A 21,322-nucleotide genomic window follows, 5' to 3' on the forward strand; every position below is an offset into this window, starting at 1 on the left:
TAATCCTTTGTCAGCCACATTGCTCACGGGGCACCAGGGCCAGGGACTCCCCAGATTACTCTTCTTTCTGCACTTGCTTGTATTCACTGTGTGGAGCTGGGAAACCCCCAGTGTTTTCCCTGCACCCCCTCTGCCCGGGACACACCGTCTGGGAAATCAGGGTGACAGAGCTGCAGATCCTTGCAGGTACGCGCTGGGTTATGTTGAGTGCCCAATGGATGCTTCATTTGCTCAATTTCCAGTTTCAAGGAATTCAGCGAGCCAAAAATTTCCTCCATGCCATCTGCATAGTCCATGTAGTTGTCAGCATTTCCATCATCCACCAGCTGGCTGGCGTCAATGTTTCTCCTGGTCCTCTTGGAAGACTGGATGGGCAGTGGCTGGATGACTTCTCCAGGAGGACCCTGATTTGTGGGGAAAGAAGATACAACTTCTCATTGCTCTGGCAGTGGGGAAGAGACAGAAGAGATGTCTCAACCAGCCACCAGTGCTGAGAAGCAGCAGCACAAAAGGAAAACACCCAGAATGCTACTGACAAAACCCCTGGCCACCAGCCTTGAAGACTGGGTCCATCTCATCTCATCATCTTCCCATTAGTAACTTCTCCCTTCGCATCCTGCTTTGTTCCCCAGCATCTCTAAGAGATGCCAATCCATTGCTAGGACTCCTGATACGCTGAATCTTTGCCCAGAAACCTTCTACTTCCTGACATCACAACACCCATTAAATCTGAACCTCATTTCACACTTCATGTAATGGGTTCTACTTACAGGAGGCCCTGGGGGCCCAGGAAGACCTGATTCACCCTTTGGACCTGTTGGACCCTGGGTAGAAAAACAAGGGAAAAATGTATGAGTCACTCAGGAAAAGTATTTGTCACTTATATCGCATTCCCAAACGTTATTTCTTTTAATAGTCTCTTACAGCAAAAACTTTTTTCCTGTCCCTTCAAGGCACACAAAAGGAGTCTCATGCACCCCCCCAAGAAAATGTTTATTTTGGTTATTTTTCATGCTTAGGTAAAAGAAAACAGTCAAACAATTCAGGTTAAACAGTCAAATTTTGCTTAGGCTTTCTACAAAAAAGGAAAGATCTTCCAATGCATGAAAATGTTAACTCTCTCAGTCAATCCGTTTTAAAAAAAAAAAATCAAATAAATTCTTAAAATTAATAAAACATTGAATTCTGCATGGGAAAAAAAGACATTAGGAAGTTGCCCAAGAGGAATTTTTAGCCGCCTGCATAGGAGATCTGTAACATGAAGCTTGTTTCAGTGTCGCATTTCTCACAGAGTTCTTTGCTTTTCAGCTTGCCACCTCCCGCTTCACAGTCTATTTTTAATACCCTTCACTTTACAGCAGTAGGTTTTCTCCTAAGGACTATGCACTGGATTCCTCCATATGATCTTTGCTACACTGATGTTCGATGAAATACAGCGTGTGCAACAGAAACCTCTCCCAATTATAATTTCTGGGCTTAGACAGCCTGAAAAGGCTGCATTTACTACAGTCATCTTGGGCTAATTGCCTTAATGCCACTGATGTGGAGGAGTCGCAGTAGGTTATGCACTTAATAAAAGCTCCTCAGCCTCTTCGTTTAACAATGTCTATACTCACTGATGATCCTTTAGCACCTTTGGGACCAGGTGGACCCTGTATAAAGAAAAATACAGACAGGAGTCAGTACATCTCCTAGCAGAGAAGTCAGTCTCTCCTCAAAGAGAGACAGTAGTGTTATACAAGGCAGGTTTTTTTTCATCCACTTCCTTTCTGTTTCCACTTTTCACATCCACTTGAGTTCAGTATTGCTTTTATTTGCCAACATACAAAAAGCATTTGTGTCAGAGCAGTCTGTGTCAGCGCTCCACACTCCTGCCTGGATGGGGACTGGAAAAGCTGCTGTGTGAACACTGTAACCTGGGGCTGCCTCTGGCTCCGTGCTAAGGACACCCAGTAAGAGCAGATGCTGGTTGCCCAAGTGTGCAGGCTGCAGCCTTTGGACACCCAGTGGAAAAAAAAATGCAAATAGAAAAAGTGCAAGAAATCACCATGTGATTGTAGATGATCCAAAAGAAAGGGGGTGGGCTAATTTCCCTGCCTTGCTCATGCCATGCTCCCCCTGCACCCATCACTTCCCAGTACTCCTGTAACTCTGTAAGTGTTTTTAATGGGCTCAGCTGGGCAAAACCATTCCCGTCAGCATCCTCATACAAGGTTAGGCCAGAACGACTGTGCTGGGTATATGTGGGAGCACCAAGGTGACTCCAGAAGGACTGCGTAGCTCCTGAGGAATTCAAAGATAGTTATTTGTCACATACCGGTAATCCTGGTGGCCCCGGAGGTCCAATTGGTCCAGAAGGACCTGTGATACCCTGAAAAACAAAAGCAGGACAACATTGATTTGCACGCAGCAATGCTGGCCTATAACTATACAACTAACATCTGCTTGCAGATGACCAACCAGTTTTGGAGGACCCCATTCAAACCTGGAGCTTTAACTGGTTTTTAAGCATGTGCATGATCCAGACAAGAGCCTGACCAGGGAATCTCGTATCCTATTTAGGCACACAGTTATAAAAATCAGTCCTCTAGATGCATATTTAATGTTACCATCCCTCCAAGTCTATTCAACTCTATTCATACAACCCTTGGGAATCTGCTTTCCACTACAATGGGTCATTTTGGAGCATCTACACTTGACATGTAGAATAAACCATGTTTATATAGAAAATATTCCTCAAAAATTATCAAGAGTCTCCTGCCAAGGTTGACCATCTCTGCTCAAGGGCAGCAAACCTCTCAGCTCAAAGCACATTCCATGATGATCTCATGGAATATTTACCTGCTCTCCTTTGGGTCCTGCTGAGCCCTGGGGGCCTGGGAGACCTCTGTCACCCTTTTCTCCCTGCTCTCCTGGCGGTCCAATAAGACCAATTAAACCTGGATGACCCTAGGGGAAAACAGCAGATGTTAATTATGATCTTTCACTGAAGGTAACTGAACACCAAAGTTACAGAAGCAAAGACATTTCTAGGTACAATGAAAATACCTAAGGTGATAGGAGTTTGCAGCTATCCCTGACACCTGGAAGTGGCAGAGCAGAGCAAAGCACTTTTTGCAACAGAAAATGCTACAAATATAGAAAGAGAACTGCTGCATTGGAGCGCCTGCTCATTTTGTGTGCTAACATATATTACATAAATTTCTACAAGAGTGAGAATCACGCCCTACAGCAAGCCAGGTGTCTGCACCTCCCAAAGCCCTCTGCTAAAGTGCCTGTGTTCAGGCAGCCCTGACAACCAGAGCTGCCACGGAGCTCAAGGACTGACGTAGGGGAACGCAGAGATTCAGATCACAGAATCCCAGAATCATTCAGGTTGGAAAAGCCCCTCGGGATCATCGAGTCCAACCCTCAGCCCAACTCTACAAAGTTCTCCCCTACCCCACATCCCCCAGCACTTCATCTAAACGACCCTTAAACACACCCAGGGGTGGGGACTCCCCCCTCCCTGGGCAGCCTGTTCCACTCTCGGACCACTCTTGCTGGGAAACATTTTCTCCTCCTGCCCAGCCTGACCCTCCCCTGTGGCAGTTTCCAGCCATTCCCTCTTGTCCTGTCCCTGATCCCCTGGGAGCAGAGCCCAGCCCCAGCCTCTCTGCAATGTCCTGCCAGGAGCTGCAGAGAGGGATGAGGGCTCCCCTCAGCCTCCTCCTCCTCACACTGAACACTCCCAGCTCCTTCCCTGGCTCCTCACAGGATTGATTCTCCAGCCCTTCCCCAGCCTCGTTGCCCTCCTCTGCCCTCGCTCCAGCCCCCCCAGATCTCTCTCGGATTGAGGTGCCCAAACCTGGACACAACCTCCAGGTGTGGCCGCACCAGTGCAGAGCACAGGGGGACTGTCACCTCCCTGCTCCTGCTGGCCACACTATTTCTAATAAAAGCCAGGATGCCGTTGGCTTTCTTGGCCACCCGGGCACACTGCTGGCTCCTGTTCAGCTGCTTGTCAGTGAGAACCCCCAGATCCTTTTCTTCCAGATGCAGCGTGTCACCTCGCTGCCATCAGTGCTGGCGATATGGGGATGGCAAACCCAGTCTCAGATCCATACAGGCAGGGGCACATGGCCACCCACAGCACAACCCAGTTCACCCCTTGGGCCACGCTCACAATTTTCCATCTCTCCTTTAAAGATATGTCCAATGCTTCCAGAGCACGACAGCACGTGTATGGGGCTGGTGGCACTCCTCAGCCTTGTCATGCCAGCTGCAGGACCCCTCTGCAATGGCTTTTTTTTTTTTTTCCCCCACACCCAAAGACATCAGGTCATGCAGTGGGACTGTGTGTGCTATTCTCACCTTCTCCCCTTTAGGACCAGAGTCTCCTTTAAGACCAGGCAAACCTGGTGGGCCCTTTGGAAGACAAGAGGGAAAACAAAAGAGAAAATGAATTAACGTAAAACGCATTCACCCATTTCCAAAACTCATGGAATTTGATGGTCTAGACATACCATTGGACCTGGAGGACCATCTGGGCCAGGGGATCCTGGAAGACCTTGTTCACCCTGTAAAACAGTGCAATTCTCTCAAAACAAACATTCATGACAGCAGCACCCCTAGCTGGGATATTCTGATTATTCACCCGTCCTCATCTGGTCCCTGTGGTAGGGAACATTTGCCCTGGCTTCTCACAGATGGTAAAGGCAAAAGGATTTATGTTCCTTTCATGTTCAAATCTCTACTGGAAAAGGGACTTTGGAAAAGGGACATGGAAACTCTCACCCATGGAGACAGGTGAGCAGACCCAAGACTCAAATAAAACACACGGGGAGATGATATTCACCATTATATTATTTCTGCTAAATATGTTTTATCTGCTGTCAGGCATTTAAGCATAGACAGAACACTGGGAGAAAAGCATCTTCCAAGGCAGATGGGTTATGGTAAAGCACCAGGAACAACCCCGCCCAGAAGCTTTCACAAACTTTGCTCAGTTTGAGAATACTCACAACTGGGCCAGGAATCCCTCGAAGGCCATCGGGGCCAGGCTTCCCTGGAGCACCTTGGGGACCGATTGGACCAGTCTTCCCAGGAGGTCCTTCCAAACCAGCTTCACCCTAGAAGCAAGAGGCAGTACGGTTTAACTTGCCCTGGGGCATCAAACAATCTCCCCAAATACATTGTGGCTGCCACCAGGATGTCACAGCATGTAAAACGTTCTGCTCGTTGATTTTCCTCCTGCTTCCTACCCCTTACGCACTGAGGAGAAGTCTCCAAGCTCCTTCACTTTTCAGCGCTGCCTATTTCTGCTGATTTCCAGCAGGAACCGCCCTTTGGCTGCGAGCTTTCTGGAGCAGAAAGCTTGCCTGGGTTTGGTCCTGGGAGATGAGCTAGCAGAGGGTATCCTCCACCATCAGCATTCTTGCGGCTGCCGCAACAATTGGATCTATAATTTGCAATCCCACTCTACATTTCCCCACCACCCCTATCAAAACAATCACGCCCCAATAATGCTGTGTTTGCCCTGGGAAAGGATGCAGGGCTGTGCACGCTGTATGTTTTACAACACATTAAATTGCCAAATACGGTACTTTGTCATTTCAAAACAAGAAAAACGTTCCCATGACCTTACCAAGCCCTAATTATCTCCACAGAGTTCGTTAAAAGATGAAACCTAAGCTTAGATTTGAGGCCAACGGCCCCAAATTCAGGCTGATTTGTTGTAACACACAGCAAAATCAAATCACTGTCTTTCAAACGCTGTCAGAGGGCGATCCTTTTGGCACAAAAAAGGACATAATAGAAGTGAAATTCCATTCAGCTCTTACCTTGGCTCCTTTCTCTCCTTGCCTTCCTTCGGGACCAGCTGGACCAGGAGGGCCCTAGAGAAGGTACAGAATAGATGCAAAACACAATTAGATCACATCGATCTGAAAGGGTCTATTGGAATTATCAAAATGATGCTACAGCCCCAGGGAAAAAAGACAAAATGGAGACAAATATCTCTGAAAAGCTTTTTAAATTAGTTTTCTTGCTAAATGAATCCCTGGGCTCTGCCAGGAAGGCAGGAAGAAGAGGAGCACCTCATACTTGCACTTTCTTTTGGGTGTTAAAATGTCAAAAAAAATCCATGGGATTCTGTTGACAACTTCCCATCAATTTCCAATAGCTGTGGATGGAGCAACAATTTTTTTTTTTTTGTTTATTTTACACGCTACTGCCTTGCATTTACTGTAGACCTAGTAATAACATGACTTACAAAAAGTCAATACAAATACCTTTGGAAAAATGCTCCTCAACGATCAGCTTACCCTTTTTCCTGGGGGTCCGGAGGGGCCTGGCTCTCCCGTGGGACCAGGGGAACCCTAGATGGAGAGGGGAGGAGAATAAGCCATAACTGCACCACGAGACACGGGAAGGAGGAGCAAACATGTAAAAGTCGAGTCAAGATCTCGAGTTTGTGCTAAGCCAAGGTGTGGGCGGCCAGTACAACTCCTGACACCTCCTCGGGGGTGCAGGTGGTATCTTGTTTTATCCCTTCCCACCATGAAATACCATAAGGCAAGGCAAAGTTAAAATGAAAGACTGGATTTTGTTTTTCCATAAGTTAATTTTTGCTTTCAGGATGTATTGCTAAGCAGCCTGGATGGATGGCAGCAGCCAGGCTGACACAGAGAGGAGGGACAGGCATCAGGGGACCGGCGCAGCAGAAGCTGGTGGGAATTAGGTGTTGTATGTCCTTTTGTGTTAAAAGTCCTTGGACCTGCACATGGAAACTGTGGGGACTGAGAGGGAACAGATCTCAGCTATCCAGTTACTCACGGTCTGTCCAGGTTCGCCATCATCACCTTTGTCACCAGGGGGACCATCTTGACCCTAAAAAAAAAAAAGAATGGAAGAAACAAGTAGGTGTATTTAGGGTATGAACAGAGTTGAGCAGAGCACAGCAGCAGCAGAGGTGGTTCAGCCAGACTTCACGTCACCAGGCACCATCCCTTCCCCTCTCCTGTTGAGAACTCTGGCAACAGCAAATGTGTTAAATACTGTGGAATCAGCACTCGTGTAGCCACTGCCCAAAGGCTGTAGCATGGTCAAACAGTCTTTTGGTGGGACTTCCTACTCTTTTCCAAGTAAAGGAAGAGTAAATGCCAGAGGAGCTGCTGGTGAATGAGCAGCACAGTCGTATTTCACTAAACCAAGAGGAGGAACCTTACTGCCCTCCTGAGAGACAAACACTTACAGCTGGCCCAGGTTCTCCAGGAGGACCAGGATCACCAGGGAAACCAACGGGACCCTGCAAAGAGAGAAGAAGGATAACCCCAAGTCAGAGATATTGCATCTGAAGAACTGCAGAGCACTAGTGCCTGGTACCTCAGCGACAACACGGGGAGTCACCCTACGGAGCAAAACCCCAATTCTCCACCCTCAAACACAACCCCAAATCACATCCCATCTTTTGCATCTTCACTAATTTCATCCCTCCCACAGCCACCGGTTCAGCTCTGCATCCCGACTACACAAAACTCCAGAGGCAACACTGGGAGTTTCATCTAGTTTTTCATAAAATACGCTGGACAAGTGACAGTGAAATCCTCGCAGCTTTGGGGTATGCGCAGATTAGAAGATCTTGCTTTTGCTTACTACATGATGTGTAACATTTTTGACGCGAAGATCTTCTCAAAGCATTTAATGACTAAAACACTTCGCCATTCTTCTCCGTACAATGTCTATTGTGTACTTCAAATGATTCCAAGACCAGCGTTCAGACAATAGGCTTCAAACCAATAACACAGTATCCCAAAAACCCATCTGTTAAGAGAGATGACTAACTCCCCTGCCTCCTCTGCTGTTTCATGCCACTTTGCTTATCGCATAATAAATGTCTTCAGCCAGCAAGCATCAAAGGAGCCGGCAAGATAAATACTGTACCATTGTCATCTGGTATAAATCAGTATAGCTTCTAACGGGCTTCAATAGAGCTACAGCAATTAGCATCAGCAGGGATCTGACCCTAGAGGTACAACTCCTAAATTCACATAAATCTCCTCTATGCTGTTTTGGAGGTTTTGCTCTGGTGCAGAGGACCTTGGCAATACATAAGATCAAGCTCAAAGTAAACCTACTACAGGCCCTCTCCATAGGGGTTAGTTTTCTGATAGCCTGCTAAAAGGACTAATAATTCAAGTATTGCTGGAAGATATGGTACAGCTGAGTCTTTTCCTCATTAGCAGCCTAAAGGAGCGGACTAAAATCACATATCATTAGAAGCGATTCTCTGACTGGTAAACTACTTTGAATTTCCACAAAAATCTCTAGAAAACATCCTTTCATGCAGAAATCTCTGCTGGGCAAGACGAAGCAGCACTGCTTGGACAAGGGGGGTACTTACAGGGCTGCCTTTGGGACCATCATCGCCTGGTGGACCTTTGGGACCAGGTGGACCAGCAGCACCAGAGGGACCTGCTTCCCCTTTTTCACCTCTTTCACCTTTAGGGCCCTGTAAATTTAAAAGGGTGTTTCTATTATGCAGAAAAACAACTTGTGAATCTCTAATTATCCTTTAATCAATTCTGAGAAAGAAGCTCTATTTGTATCTCAAGACAGGAGGACATGATTTAGCAGTCCCCTCCCACAAAGATTAAATGGTGTTCATGTTGTTCAGTCGTGGGTAGCCCATATTCAGTGACTAAACGTTTTACTATAAATACCCAGTAACACGGCGATGTGTCACCCAATCCCCAAGCCAAGGACATGGCTAGTTCAGCTCCTGCAGCCCCATCCTTGATTCTCTGACACCCCTTCAACCAGCTCCTCAGGAGCACCACTGAAGAAAAAAAGCTCTTCACCATCAGAGCAAAAGCCACCCTGTAGTGTACTTACTGGGAGGCCGACCTCGCCGGGAAGACCAGGCTCGCCAGATTCACCAGGTTCACCCTGCAGAGGGGAGAAGAGGATGAACACACATTCCTTGCAGGGTGCCAAGTTTTCTGCTGGCATAGCAAAGCCCCTGCACGAGTGTTGTGGCAAACTCCTGTGGGCTTCAATCAGGTTGGTCTGGATGCTTTACCTTTTCTCCTACTGCACCAGGATTTCCTATTCCCCCGGGAGGACCCTGCGGACCATCTGCTCCTGGTGGTCCAGATGGACCTCTGGGTCCAGGTGGGCCTGGTGGGCCCTGAGAGAAAGGGGAGACAAAGTCAGGACATGTTTCTTGGAGCAATGCCTATGTCAGTGATGAAAAAAAAAGTACAAAAGCATCTTACCATTTGCCCAACATCACCTGTTTCTCCCTTCTCACCAGGCGGTCCAGGTAAGCCCTGTGGAGATGGAGGGGATGAGTTTTAGCTGTGAACATCTCAGATGGAGCCCCAGCCCCCACCACCCTAAGCCCCTCCCTTGATGCTGAAAATTACCTGCAAGCCCACCGGGCCAGGGGGACCAGGGAAACCTCGGGGTCCTTCATCACCTTTCTGACCAAAGAGGCCTTGCTGTCCTCTGGGACCTGGCTCTCCATCAGCACCCTACGAGGAAAGGGTCTGTCACAGCTCAGCAAAGACACGGGGTAGATGCAAAGCCCCATCCCCACCACCTCCTGCTGCAGCCAGAAGCAATGCCCTGCTCGTGCTGGGCATCAGCAGTGCTTCCCAGGAGATTTTATGGTAAGAAAGGGCATTTCTGCTAACAGGGGACAATACTCACAGCTGGGCCAGGCTGACCAATTGGACCCTGTGGGCCGGTAGGACCTGGTGGACCCTGTTACAAAACAGAAGTGCAATGTCACCATTAGGATCACAGAGTTAAAAAAAAAAAAAAATCACCTGGAAAACATGATGCCCCTTCAACAGGGCCACCATTAAACATGGATTAATTCCCAAAACAGAGAGAGAGGACAGGGTCAGGTTTCCCTGGCCACATCAGCATCCCTAAGCCCTGGTGCCAACGGCACAGCAGACGTGTCTAAATACATTTTTGCTCCAGCAAAGCAATATCACACCACTCAGTTCTCTCCAGATACTTATGTGTAATTTGTTTTTCATTCCTCAGGCTCTGAGCAGCACATAAAGGGTGCTTCAGGGTGCTGCAAGCAACTAGAAAAGGAACTACAGCCGAACACCCAACTTTAATGGCAAGGGCTGCTAACGTTTCACAGATTTACACAGTACACGGGTGACACGGAAACATCTCTGTGTGCTCCTGGGAGCTGGAGGCTCATACTTCAGGCACTCACTCTTTCTTACATCTCGTGGGTATTCGATGATGCAAAGGAAAAGATGAAGCAATGACAGAAAGAAATTATATCTTTTTCTGTTTCCTGCAAGTCACACAACAAAGCCACGCTCCTCCACGGAAGAATCTATGACAGCTTCACCCCACTCACCTGCTCCCCTTTGTCGCCCTTGCTGCCCTTCTGGCCAGGCTCCCCGATCTCACCCTGCCAGGTACAAAGGGGCACAGTCAGTTCACTTGGTGACCACTCCCATATCTCAACATTCAAGCAATAGCCCAGTGTGTCTGCCCCCTCATCCCAAAGATGCCAATTAGCACAGAAATACCCCAGAACTTTCGGAAAAAGGCCAGATATTTGGCCACTCTAGGTGTAATCAAACTCTTTTACATCCGAAAACTTTCCTTAGCTGCCAGGTGATACGAGAAGCATCATTCTGCAGACCTTGTTAGCAGTGATGGGTGATTCATCCCAGCTAATGTTTTGTAAGAGGCCTCCAAGTCCAGAGGGGCTTAATGAGAGAGTAGGGAAAGGTAATTAATTTGGAAAGGCCAGGCACCCGTGGGCAGGCCACCTGCTACGGGCTTCGGGGGAGGCTAACTGGATTTCAGCAAGCAGTCTGGCTGGTGGAGCACACGCAGCCCCGTTCCCCTGCTGCTCCCCTGACCGGACGCTGCTGATCTCACGGGATTGCAAGAGCCATCAAATACCCTCGGGTTACAACCATCCAACCCCCATGCGATGGAAGCATCGTGGTGACAACGGGGCCACGTTGCCCAATTCCTTCCCAGAGGGACCCTGCGCAGCAGGTTGCTGCTCCCACCTTGTCTCCATCCTCTCCAGGGGGGCCGACAGGACCTGCAGGACCTGGCAGTCCCACCGGGCCCTGGATGCCGTCCCGGCCGGCCGGTCCTTGAGGACCCTTCTCGCCCTGGAAGCAGAACAAGCAGGCAGATGACACAAAGCTCTCCTCCAACCCTCCAACCAACCCATTACATCCCATTAACATTTTATTCAGCTGCTAACGACCCCTGCATATATGGGCATGTACAGCAAAACCAGTTTCCAGCTGATATTTCATCAGTCTCTCTCTGTGCTCGCTGTCTGAAACAAGACAAAATTTCTATCTCAAGAGATAAAGAAAGAACAAACAAATCTAAACGGTGAATACCCAGACCACAGCTGCAATTTCACTGCTATAGCAATATAATCAGATTTTATCTGAACTCTCTGCCATCTCTCCGGATGACAAACAAGACCCCAACTAATTTTTATTCCCACAAGGCAGTGTTTACTGATTCCGGTCCTAGCTGCTCGAGGACTCACTGCCTGCTCCCTCCCTGGCTCATCCCCAACTAACGGGGGTTTCTCAGGAGGCTCTGAGCTCCCTCCTGAGCTTCTGAGCAAAGGAAAACACCTGAAGTGAAAAAAACAATCTCTGCTGGCCTCCTGCTTAAACATCTACTCGTATTCCTCAGACCTGGAGCTTTCAATCACATTTGTTTGTTTATAGGAACTGAATAGTGACTATTTTTCAGTTTCCTCGTACATAATTTAACTGCGTCTGAATCCTGGGTGCTCTCTTCTGAATAATCAGATGCCACATAAATTGCCTATTCATCTATCCACTGATACATCATATAGGTACTTGGCAGGACAGATGTTCACAACGCTGATTCACCAGGTAATTCTTGCCTCTGGACTAGCTGCTGGAGTTTCTAATAAGCCAGCAAATGTGGAATACAGAGGCTGATAAACACTTTTGATAGCAATCAATCACCATAGGTGTCCTCATGTAGTCTGAAATCACTGACACCAGCATTTGCTCATTTTGCGGGATCTAAAGCTGAGCTTAACTTTGCGTCAGGCAACCCAAAAGTCCCTGCAAAACCATTTGGGCACGGATTCAAGGCACAGCCTTCCTCCTTGGGACTGTCATGGTGCTGTGCTCTTCAGGGACAGAAATAGTCATCCCAGCCCACTCCCTCCTGCCCGCACGTGACATTTCACGCTCGTGCCTGGGGAGCGAAAGACGTGAGAGTTTGCGCGGGCTGGCTGGTGAACGCTCCGAGAGGGACCATATGGCAGGACTCAGCCTCGCTCTGCTCGGGCTCCTCCCGAGAGCAGCTCTTTCCACGGGTGCCAGCGGGATGCCTGGGCACACGGACGCTACGGCAGCATCCCGGGAAACGGAGCTGAAACCTCTGCAGCACCATCCTGTGCTGCCCCTCGGCTGGGGCAGAGTGAGGGTAAAGATTTATTTGGGCTCAGTGGAAACTGCTGCTGCCACTGCATCCTTGTCAGCAGTGATGGGGTTGCCACACTCCTCTGCCCAGAGGCCTGTCCTTTGGCTGTTGTCACGAGGAGGTCACACAGGCTGTCATTTCACCTGCTCGGTCCTCAGCCCTTCTCATTGCCTGAAGACATTTTGGTCCCTGAGATCACATCCATTTTTGATAGCACAAGTGTCACAAATGGAGGAGTTGAGCTGCTAACATTCAGTGGCTTGATGCACCCGTGATGAGAAAAATCCTTTCTAATGGAATTCCTTTTTTTTTTTTTTTAAAATCTTTTATACACCTACCCCAGAGAATGTCTCCACGCTCAGCTTCCTACTGTACACATTTCTATGTGACCCACAGCTGTTAATCTATAAACTGGTACTTACTGGGGCTCCCTTTTCACCTGCAGGTCCTGGAGGTCCCTGTGGGCCAGGTCGCCCTGGCAAGCCTATTGGGCCAGCTGATCCCGCGGGGCCACGCTCCCCAGGAGAGCCCTGTTTGGAGAAGGAAAGAAGCATTAACTGGAGTACTGAGCTTCATCTACATACAGCCAGAAAGAAATCCAGCAGTAGGATGTTGAAAATGCATCATCTGTAAGTGAGCACATTTGATGGGGTGACTGCCATGGGATAACTCGGTACCATCAGCCTAAGGGGTCCTGCAGATCTTTTTTTTTTTTTTAGTTAAAAAGCCCTGGAAGGGTTGGGTTCTCCTCTGGATGGTGCTGGGAGCTCAGTTCCTGGGGGTACATTATTAGCTTGGCTCATGCCCAGTGCACCAGGCGGGGTTTGGATGATGAATATTTCCTTCCAGGAGAGCTGCACTGAGCACGAATCTCAAGAAGGGACAATTTTCCGAGGGAAAGCAGGTGACCTAGAAGCAAAATTCTTGATGTCCTGAATCATTCCAGTTGCCACAGCTTGTCACGTATGTTCACAGCTGACACCACAAAATGACTGAGCTATTACATGCGTGTCTTGTAAAATAAAGCAATATCCAGCAAGGCGTTAGTTAGTGCAAAGGAAATAACGGATAAAGCGCCGAGCTGTGACTAACCCTCCATTTTGGCTTGTCAAGCTTGTAAAAGTGTTAGGTGGTGCCTGTAAGGGCAAGGATACTCACTGCTGGACCTGGGGGGCCTGGGGGACCTTCGTTGCCTTTCAGTCCTGGAGCACCCTGGAGAGAGAATAACAAAATCGTTTTGGGAGGTGGGTGCTGCACCGCCTGGGCTTCCTGCCCCCAAGAAGGACCAAGCAACCTCTACTCACAATGGGGCCAGGGAGGCCTCTCTCTCCGGGGAAGCCTCGCAAGCCCGGGGGACCGTCCTTCCCTGGGAGACCGGCGGGACCAGGGTCACCCTGCAATGACAGTGGTAAATAGCTGAGGATCTGCAGACTCCAGAGAGACCCAGCTCCTCCCTCTGGGCTCAAGTCGTGTTGAGACGCTGCAAAACATCATGGCTTTTCCAATTCATCCCTCTCCATCTCTGGGAGAGAGGCAGGCGTCCAGGCTTGCAAGGAGGGTGAATTCAGCAGGCTGCTGGTCCCTACCTTGGTCCCTTCTTTTCCAGTGAGGCCAGGAAGACCTTGTTCACCTGGGGGACCAGGAGGGCCTGGATGTCCCCGCTCACCCATCGGCCCAGTCTCACCAGTCGGACCCTGAAGAAACAGAGATCGGGGAGAAGGTGTTGGGTGTCAGCAGAGCAAACAGTGAAGGCGCAGGCTATCAGTTTATTCCTCTAGGTTGCAAAGGGATGGAAGATGCTCCGTCCATTAGCTGTCCCCAGCAGTGCCGGCAGGAATCCCTGCAGAGATGTCTCCTCTAATATCTACAGCGACCTTATTTTGGAATTGGGCAACATTGCACTTGACAGTCTAGAGGCACTGGAAACCTCTGGAACAAAAGCATTCACATAAATGAGGTATTATTACTACAATTATTATGCTTAGGGTTTTGGGTTTTTTTTAATTGAAAACTTCCAAAGTACTCTACAATCATGCTGATTCTTCCTTATATGGGGCATAAATAATGGATTAGGCTTGTACTACATGGCAATTACTGACTGTCTCTGTGCTGTACGTGGGCACTAATAGTGACTAGTGTAACATAAGGCCCAGTGCAGGAGGTTCCCAAGTGGCGTATTTTGGAGGAGGACAAAAGCCATATACACAAGACTATAACGTCCCTGCACGCTGGTGTCCGCTGGGACGGTGGTTGTAATTCACGTCACGCTGCAGGGTGCCACTTAGTGCAAACAGAATGATAACGCTGCGATCGCTCAGCAACCACAGATCACGCTAACTACGTGCAGCAGAGCCAAATAAAATTGCCATAGAACCTAATTTGCACTTGAGAAGACAGAAACAGTCAGGGAATTGCCCCTAATCAGGGAATTAACAAATCAGGGACTTTACGCTATCGTTAAAGAGGACAAAATAATTATTCTCTAATTAAAAGAGCAACCTCCCCAGCAGTTCAGGGAAAAAAAAACCAAACAAACCCCGACTCAACCCAAAAGCCAGCCCTACTCAGTCTAGGACTGCCTACAAAACTGATCCACGAGCCTTACATGCCTGTACTTAAGGGGTACAAATCCTGGTTGTGCAGTTACTGTTTCCAGATTCCAGAGTTATTTGTGACTAAAAGAGAAACAGCCCAACTCTGGCAGAACGTGGCAGCGCTGTGTATTAGAGGGAGCATTTCTTCACAGCGACATGTAAGAGCCCTCTTGCATCACACTTACGCCGTCCTGAACACCCCAGCAACTGTACAGCCCTTTGTCACCTTGTTTAACTCCCTGCTTGGTAAAGGTCTTTTAGTCAGGTTGTGTGTAGCTGGTCTCTCTTTCATCTTACACCAATTTTACACCAAGGTAGCTCTGTTCAGTTCACAGGAGGCACCTTCTTCACAGCAGCCTTTGGGCACGTTGCCTAAATGCCATCCTAACACCCTGACAAGCTGGGCTGGGACCCACTGGGGTATTTCACACCCTGGCCAGGAATTTCATAGCCATCAAGCTTGCTTCAACATGACTTTGCCTCTCCTGGAAGAAGAGTCTCTGTGCTGTACAACCAGTGGTCCCAGCAGCTCCAGCTGAACCATCAGAGCTGTGAGAGCCCTCTGTGCCGCGGGGAAGGTGAGCTGCAGAGGGCTGGTGCAAACACGAGCATTTGTTCTTACCTGAGGGCCTACAACACCAGGGGGTCCTGGAGGGCCGGTCTTGCCTTGGAAACCCTGTTAGAGAAAGGGAGAAGAGAAAGAGATGACACTTCTGCCAAGGAATACTCCAGCAAGGGTCACAGACTGCCACCCGACTGCTCCTCCTCTGGTGAAACTACTGACCAGGCATGGGTGGACACCCAAAGAGAAGAGAAACAAGAAATCAAACAGAAGGAGGAAAATATGTCTTTGTACATTTATACAAGGGTGAAACAGAGGAAGAAAAAGGGATTCTCAAAGCTCAGCTCTGCTGTTTTGATGGAGCTACTGTGATCTGGCTGAAAGACTGGCCATATATAAAAAAAAAATTGTTACACTCATAAAACCTACAGAGGAAATCGCTATTAAGAAGTCAGTGCGAGTTTCTTCATGCTGAGCAATTCTTAAAAGCCATTTCCCTTTCCCACTTCCCGTTCTGGTACTGGTTTAGGCTTAGCTCTGTTTTAGGCTTAGCTCCCAGGAGCTCAGGGGCTGTCTGTCCATCTTCCAGTTTTGGCACCAGCAGCACCGATCTCCAGCCCTGCCAAAGCCCACAACCCACCAGCCTTGGGGGCTGAGTGAAACTTTATTTCCTTCATCAACATCTGTTGAAAGAAATCACAAATGTGTTTCTCTCCAAATGCTGATGAGCAGCAAAGTCTCCATGACAGCTACTTATAATGACATTTTGAAGAGTGACAATAACGAACTATCACCACTGCAATTGTTTAACTCTCCTAAGCCACTCTTTAAAAAGCACATTAATTATCATTCTTACTATAGCATGCTGACAAGCTCAAGCTTGAGAAATGTCATTTAGGGCACACAGGCTATTTTCTCATTGCCACAAAAGAGGATCAGATAAATCCCAAGCCAACGGTAATGTGTCATGCTAAAAAAACTACTCAGTGCTATTCTAGCTGTCTGCAGATCACAGAAAATATCCTGTCATTGATGGGGAAATGGCAAAACATCTTTGTGAAATGAATGTACAATTTAAACTCTTATCACAGAAAAATATTTCAGCCATTTCTGTGCATGACTTTTCGTATTAATCTGAAGAAAGGGGTTTCCTTTTATCCTCTTTGAGCCTTGGGCACAGGGTTTTTTTACAATTTTTCATGGTTTTTTTTTTAGATCTATTCTTTGTAAATCTAATATGGTCAAATATTTCAGCATCCTTCAGCATGCCTGTTTGCTACCAAATGAGAAGTAAAATAAAGGGAAGTATCTGACACACAGATTTCAAGTCTCGGTTTTCCTGCATAAAGGTACAGAGTGCACTGACAAGGCCACTGATGTGGAAATAGTATTTGATCTGGTTTTTCTCCTTGTTTTTTGGCACTGTGTAAGGAAAGGGGGACAAAAAAGGGACCTCTGCTACCCGGGTCTGCACATGCCTGCAGGCACCCCAAGAGGATGCAGGGGAAGGTGATCTCTGCAAGCTTGTTCATGGCATGGAATAACAAAGTTTGTGTTTTCTGGATGGATTTGTCTGTGATAGGCAAGCTACTGCTGCAATGACTGAAGAAAGCTTTTAGGGACTACTTTCAGACCCCAAATAATTGAAAGCTCATTCTCCATTCATATTCATGCAGACTCGGAGTTTGATGCTTTATTCCAGTCTCAAAAGTTGATAGCAGATGCAAGCAAAGTTTTTACTGCTTCTTCCAATCTGAAGGTAGGTGCCCTGGATGTTATAGATAACGAAGGAAAACTAAATGTGACAGCCAGGCTCTGGCAGGTGAAAACTCTTCACCTTAATCCTAACCTGAGGACTGTGTGTTTAAAAATACCACAACCATTGCCTTAAAGTCAGTTTTATGTAGCATAAATAAATATCTGGTGTTGTGCTGAGCAGTATTTGCATTGCCTTGCTTAGCAAATGCCAGGCAAGTTAATTAAATTGTTGGGTGATAAGTTGAGGGGAAAAAATGCATAATGTGCAAAGCCTTTTTAATGCTCATTTGCTAGGAAAGGCAGTGGAGAAAAATGCAAAGCTGAGTAGAAGTTGATTTTTGGTTGGTTTTTTTTTTTTTTTCCTGTAAAACAAACACAGAACAAGAGTCTATTTGCTACCATGCAGCATGCAGTGCTGGGGAAAAGGACATACCAACAACAGTGAATGAGCCGGATCATAAACAGCCCAGGAAAAAGAATAAACATCCCCAAAAATGCCAAATAGAAAGATACTAATTACTGCATGCAGAGGAACACATGGCAGAAGGGTCATTTTTTGCTTGCATCAAGCGAAAAAAGGTGCAGAAAACAGACCACCAGAGATGCACGACAGCCAGGGTATCATACCTTCCACATGCCTCATCGTTCTCCTTTGGTGAGAAACAATGATTACATCTGTGCAACAAAACCTTTTAAAATGGACAAAGCAGTATGCGTACGATACAGTGAGGTACCTAAACAGCCAGGAGCCGCTCCCTGGGTTGCAGCAAGGGATTATTGCTGGAGGAGGGGGGGGGCTTAAGCAAAACTTGGTGAAGCCCTTGTGCATAGCTTTGAAAGCTAAAAGGCAGCGTCAGCAGAGATGCTCTTCTTACTCGGGTGCTGAGGTAGCGGCTGATGCACGACTGTGCTGCAGTGACTGGGGTAGACATAAAAACTAGAGCAAAACCACTGCACCCCTCATCTTGGCCAGGAATTGCCTTTCTCTTAAAACAAACCCTGTCAAAACCAGGCTGTAACTCTTTTCTGCCGCGCAACAGTTCTTGGTGTTGGCCACACGGTGCATCGAGAAGTGAAAAGTGTTTATTTCTCCCCGTTGCAGGTTCCAGAGGAAATAAAACTGCCCCTGACTTTGCACAGCTGGGCGCAGGAAGCTGAACTTGCAAAGGATGGAGCCCGTCTTGCATGGAAAATTTCTGATATTTCTGCCCTAAATTTATGTCTCTGTAGAGAGATGTAAAACCCGCACATCTCCAAAGGACAGAGTGGGAAAGAAAGCACAGAACTGATCAGTAACGCTCCAAAGAGCAGAGGCACAGCATTCCCCCTTGGGAGGGCAAAGGGAACACCTTGGGGTGCAGAGCCCAGCTGCAGGGAGTGCTCAGAAATCACCCCCCAGCTGCTTCTCCACCTCGTGAGAGCAAGAGCCACTCCAAGTGCCAGCGTGTGCTGGTGCTGACCCAGACTCAACCCCAGCCAACATCCTCCCACCTCACGAGGAGCTGCATCTCGCAACACCCATCACAGCAGAAACCCAACAGCCTCCGACACCGGCCACCGGCATCACTTCATCTCCAACCTCCACAAAACCCATCATTAGACCGACCCATCCTGCTCAGAAGAGGGTTGCTTCTCATAGACCATCCCATGCAGCTGGAGAGACACAGACCTCCAGGGAAACCAAACGTGTGGCCGCATCTCCCCAGCTGCACAGAAGGGTTTAGAAAAACCAACCGGCAAGACGAGACTCAGGACTAATGATCTGCCCAAGATTTCTGGCTACTTACAGTTTCTCCTCTCTGTCCGGGGTGACCAGGCAATCCATCCTTCCCAGGAGGACCCTACAGCAGAAAATCAGGGTGAGAAGGAACATCACTAAGTGCTCAGTAGCAAAACTGTAATAAAGACTGAACCAAACCTCCTTGGATTAGTTCCCATCCATTTTACAGTGAAACAGGGGTGCTCAGAACCCTAAAAGTTACATCCCTTTCCCACACATCTCTCAAAGGAAAGATTTATCTTACAGATCCAGAGCAGGAGCGAGCTGTTCACCACAGGGAAGGAAATCATTCCAAAAAGGTTTCTGAGGTTCCCCACCAGTGTATAATAATTGCAGACACAGAAGCGTTACTCTTTTGTGCTGTCCTCCCAGTATACAGAGGGAAAATAAAGAACAGAGCAACCATGAAAGATCCTAGTGATATTGAGTCATTAGGAAATGAACATTTATAATCAGCCGCAATTTACTTGGCTATTTAAAATCTTAAACGATCGGGTTATTATCATGATGTCTCAGTAATGCCTTTTATTGGGTTTGTCACCGCTTGTCAGAGAAGCAGCTAACACTGAGCTGGCACAGGCAATCACAGCTGGATGGGAAAGACTTTATGTGTTTCTTTGTATGTTCTAGAAAGAGAGTTTCTTACAGGGGGGCCTTTTGGTCCAGGAAATCCAGTCGGTCCTTGAGGCCCTGGTGGTCCCTGGGATGTAAAACAAGCCAGAAAACAGGGTTAAGGAATGTATAACGCTTTACTATGAAATACCAGCTCTGTGTGAAGAGCAGATGAGGACAAAGATATGGAAAGCTAGCTAATTCTACCCCAAAGAAATGCCCCACAGTGCAAGATGCAGCTGCACAGGGCCATCTCTTGGAAAAAAAATCCATGGAGAGATAAATATCACTGGGCATTTTGAAGCAAGTAGCCTGTCCAGCTGCAAAACACACTGCAAACTTGAAGAGGGCTCTCAATCACTCTGTGTCCTTCCCTCCCAGTCCTATGAAATATAGGTCTTTTCCCATTCCAGCTCAAGTGAGAGCGCCTGGGAGCTACCAGATTGTTCAGGAATGAAGAAGAATAGAGCCCAGTGGCTTTGGGGCCAGTGCTGGAAGGCGGCTGATGCTCTTCAGAGCGCTGCTTCTCCGGAGCAGTGTCAGCAGCAGCTTCCCCCCTCACCCCTGCAGCCACAACCAGCAGATGCAAAGCAGGGACTAATTTCATATATTTCTTCCCTGGGCAATTTTGTAGAAAATTTACAAACAAAACCCAGAAAAGTAAAAAAAAAAAAAAAAAAAAGCAGAAATTGTGTTTTCCACCCAGCGTGCTGTGATCTGGAGAAAGCAGCACGAGGTCCTAGAGGACCACCTCCCTCAAAAAACTTGGGGCTCTGGGTGTCTGCACAAAACCCAGGGTGACTCTTCCCTTTTCCCACGGAGTGATGTTTACACAGGACACCCAAGGTCCCAACTGAGCTTTCCCTGGAGAGCTCAGAAAGAACCTAAGGGCTGCAGGTGACTTGCGAGACCTCTCTCCACACAAACATGTTCCACCTCATATTTCTAAACAAATTTTGCTTTGTTGCTGAAGAGTTATGCCAAGCTGCATCCTGACTCCAGCGAGCTTCCCACCCCTCTCTACTTAACAGGGTGCTCGGTAGGATGCTCACTGCAAAAACCCCTCGGCACCACCCCAGCCCTGCAAACCCGCCTTAGCTGTCGTGTTAAACAAACAGGCTGGGACTGAGTCCTGCTTTAGCCCCACCAAATTCCTTACCCTTTCGCCAGGAGGACCAGGGGGGCCATCACCACCAGAGTTGCCCTTTTATGAATAAACAAAACAACAGACTGTTAAAAATACATATATCACCATTTGCAGCTGCTTTGCACAGACTTCAAATGGCACCAAGCCCATGGTGACACCACACCCCACCAGCTCCCCCGGCCCCTCTCTATTAATAATTCTGTATCAGGAGCAGCATCCAGTGACAAACAAGCAGCTGCTCATTCCCCCCACACTGCTTAATAAAAATACAGGAAAGATAACGTCAGTGAGCTCAGGATATTTCCACCAGATAATGGCCTCCCTCTGAGAGATAAATGCCGCCGCAAAGACGAGGTATTTATCAAAAATTCATGCCGACACAAAGCCAAGACATTTATTTTTAA

At 47.8% G+C, this 21,322-nt stretch overlaps 1 protein-coding gene across 3 annotated transcripts in view; it reads right to left on the minus strand.

Moving 5' to 3' along the window:
* Positions 1 to 21,322, minus strand: part of COL5A1 (collagen type V alpha 1 chain) — a 158,941-nt gene that overhangs the window by 11,166 nt on the left and 126,453 nt on the right. For all 3 annotated transcript variants that reach the window (XM_074923446.1, XM_074923445.1, XM_074923444.1), the window contains exons 35-62: positions 20,931 to 20,975; positions 19,806 to 19,859; positions 19,167 to 19,220; positions 15,682 to 15,735; positions 14,052 to 14,159; positions 13,770 to 13,859; positions 13,624 to 13,677; positions 12,888 to 12,995; positions 11,043 to 11,150; positions 10,373 to 10,426; positions 9,694 to 9,747; positions 9,408 to 9,515; positions 9,258 to 9,311; positions 9,062 to 9,169; positions 8,875 to 8,928; positions 8,384 to 8,491; positions 7,235 to 7,288; positions 6,817 to 6,870; positions 6,306 to 6,359; positions 5,823 to 5,876; positions 5,004 to 5,111; positions 4,506 to 4,559; positions 4,354 to 4,407; positions 2,842 to 2,949; positions 2,318 to 2,371; positions 1,617 to 1,652; positions 771 to 824; positions 146 to 404 (exon numbers count right to left, since the gene is read on the minus strand). In XM_074923446.1, the coding sequence (XP_074779547.1) occupies positions 146 to 404; positions 771 to 824; positions 1,617 to 1,652; positions 2,318 to 2,371; positions 2,842 to 2,949; positions 4,354 to 4,407; positions 4,506 to 4,559; positions 5,004 to 5,111; positions 5,823 to 5,876; positions 6,306 to 6,359; positions 6,817 to 6,870; positions 7,235 to 7,288; positions 8,384 to 8,491; positions 8,875 to 8,928; positions 9,062 to 9,169; positions 9,258 to 9,311; positions 9,408 to 9,515; positions 9,694 to 9,747; positions 10,373 to 10,426; positions 11,043 to 11,150; positions 12,888 to 12,995; positions 13,624 to 13,677; positions 13,770 to 13,859; positions 14,052 to 14,159; positions 15,682 to 15,735; positions 19,167 to 19,220; positions 19,806 to 19,859; positions 20,931 to 20,975 (2,158 nt within the window). The remainder of the gene's footprint in view (positions 1 to 145; positions 405 to 770; positions 825 to 1,616; positions 1,653 to 2,317; positions 2,372 to 2,841; positions 2,950 to 4,353; positions 4,408 to 4,505; positions 4,560 to 5,003; positions 5,112 to 5,822; positions 5,877 to 6,305; positions 6,360 to 6,816; positions 6,871 to 7,234; positions 7,289 to 8,383; positions 8,492 to 8,874; positions 8,929 to 9,061; positions 9,170 to 9,257; positions 9,312 to 9,407; positions 9,516 to 9,693; positions 9,748 to 10,372; positions 10,427 to 11,042; positions 11,151 to 12,887; positions 12,996 to 13,623; positions 13,678 to 13,769; positions 13,860 to 14,051; positions 14,160 to 15,681; positions 15,736 to 19,166; positions 19,221 to 19,805; positions 19,860 to 20,930; positions 20,976 to 21,322) is intronic.

Source organism: Athene noctua, chromosome 20 (assembly GCF_965140245.1).
Source record: "Athene noctua chromosome 20, bAthNoc1.hap1.1, whole genome shotgun sequence".
NCBI classification, from domain to species: domain Eukaryota; kingdom Metazoa; phylum Chordata; class Aves; order Strigiformes; family Strigidae; genus Athene; species Athene noctua.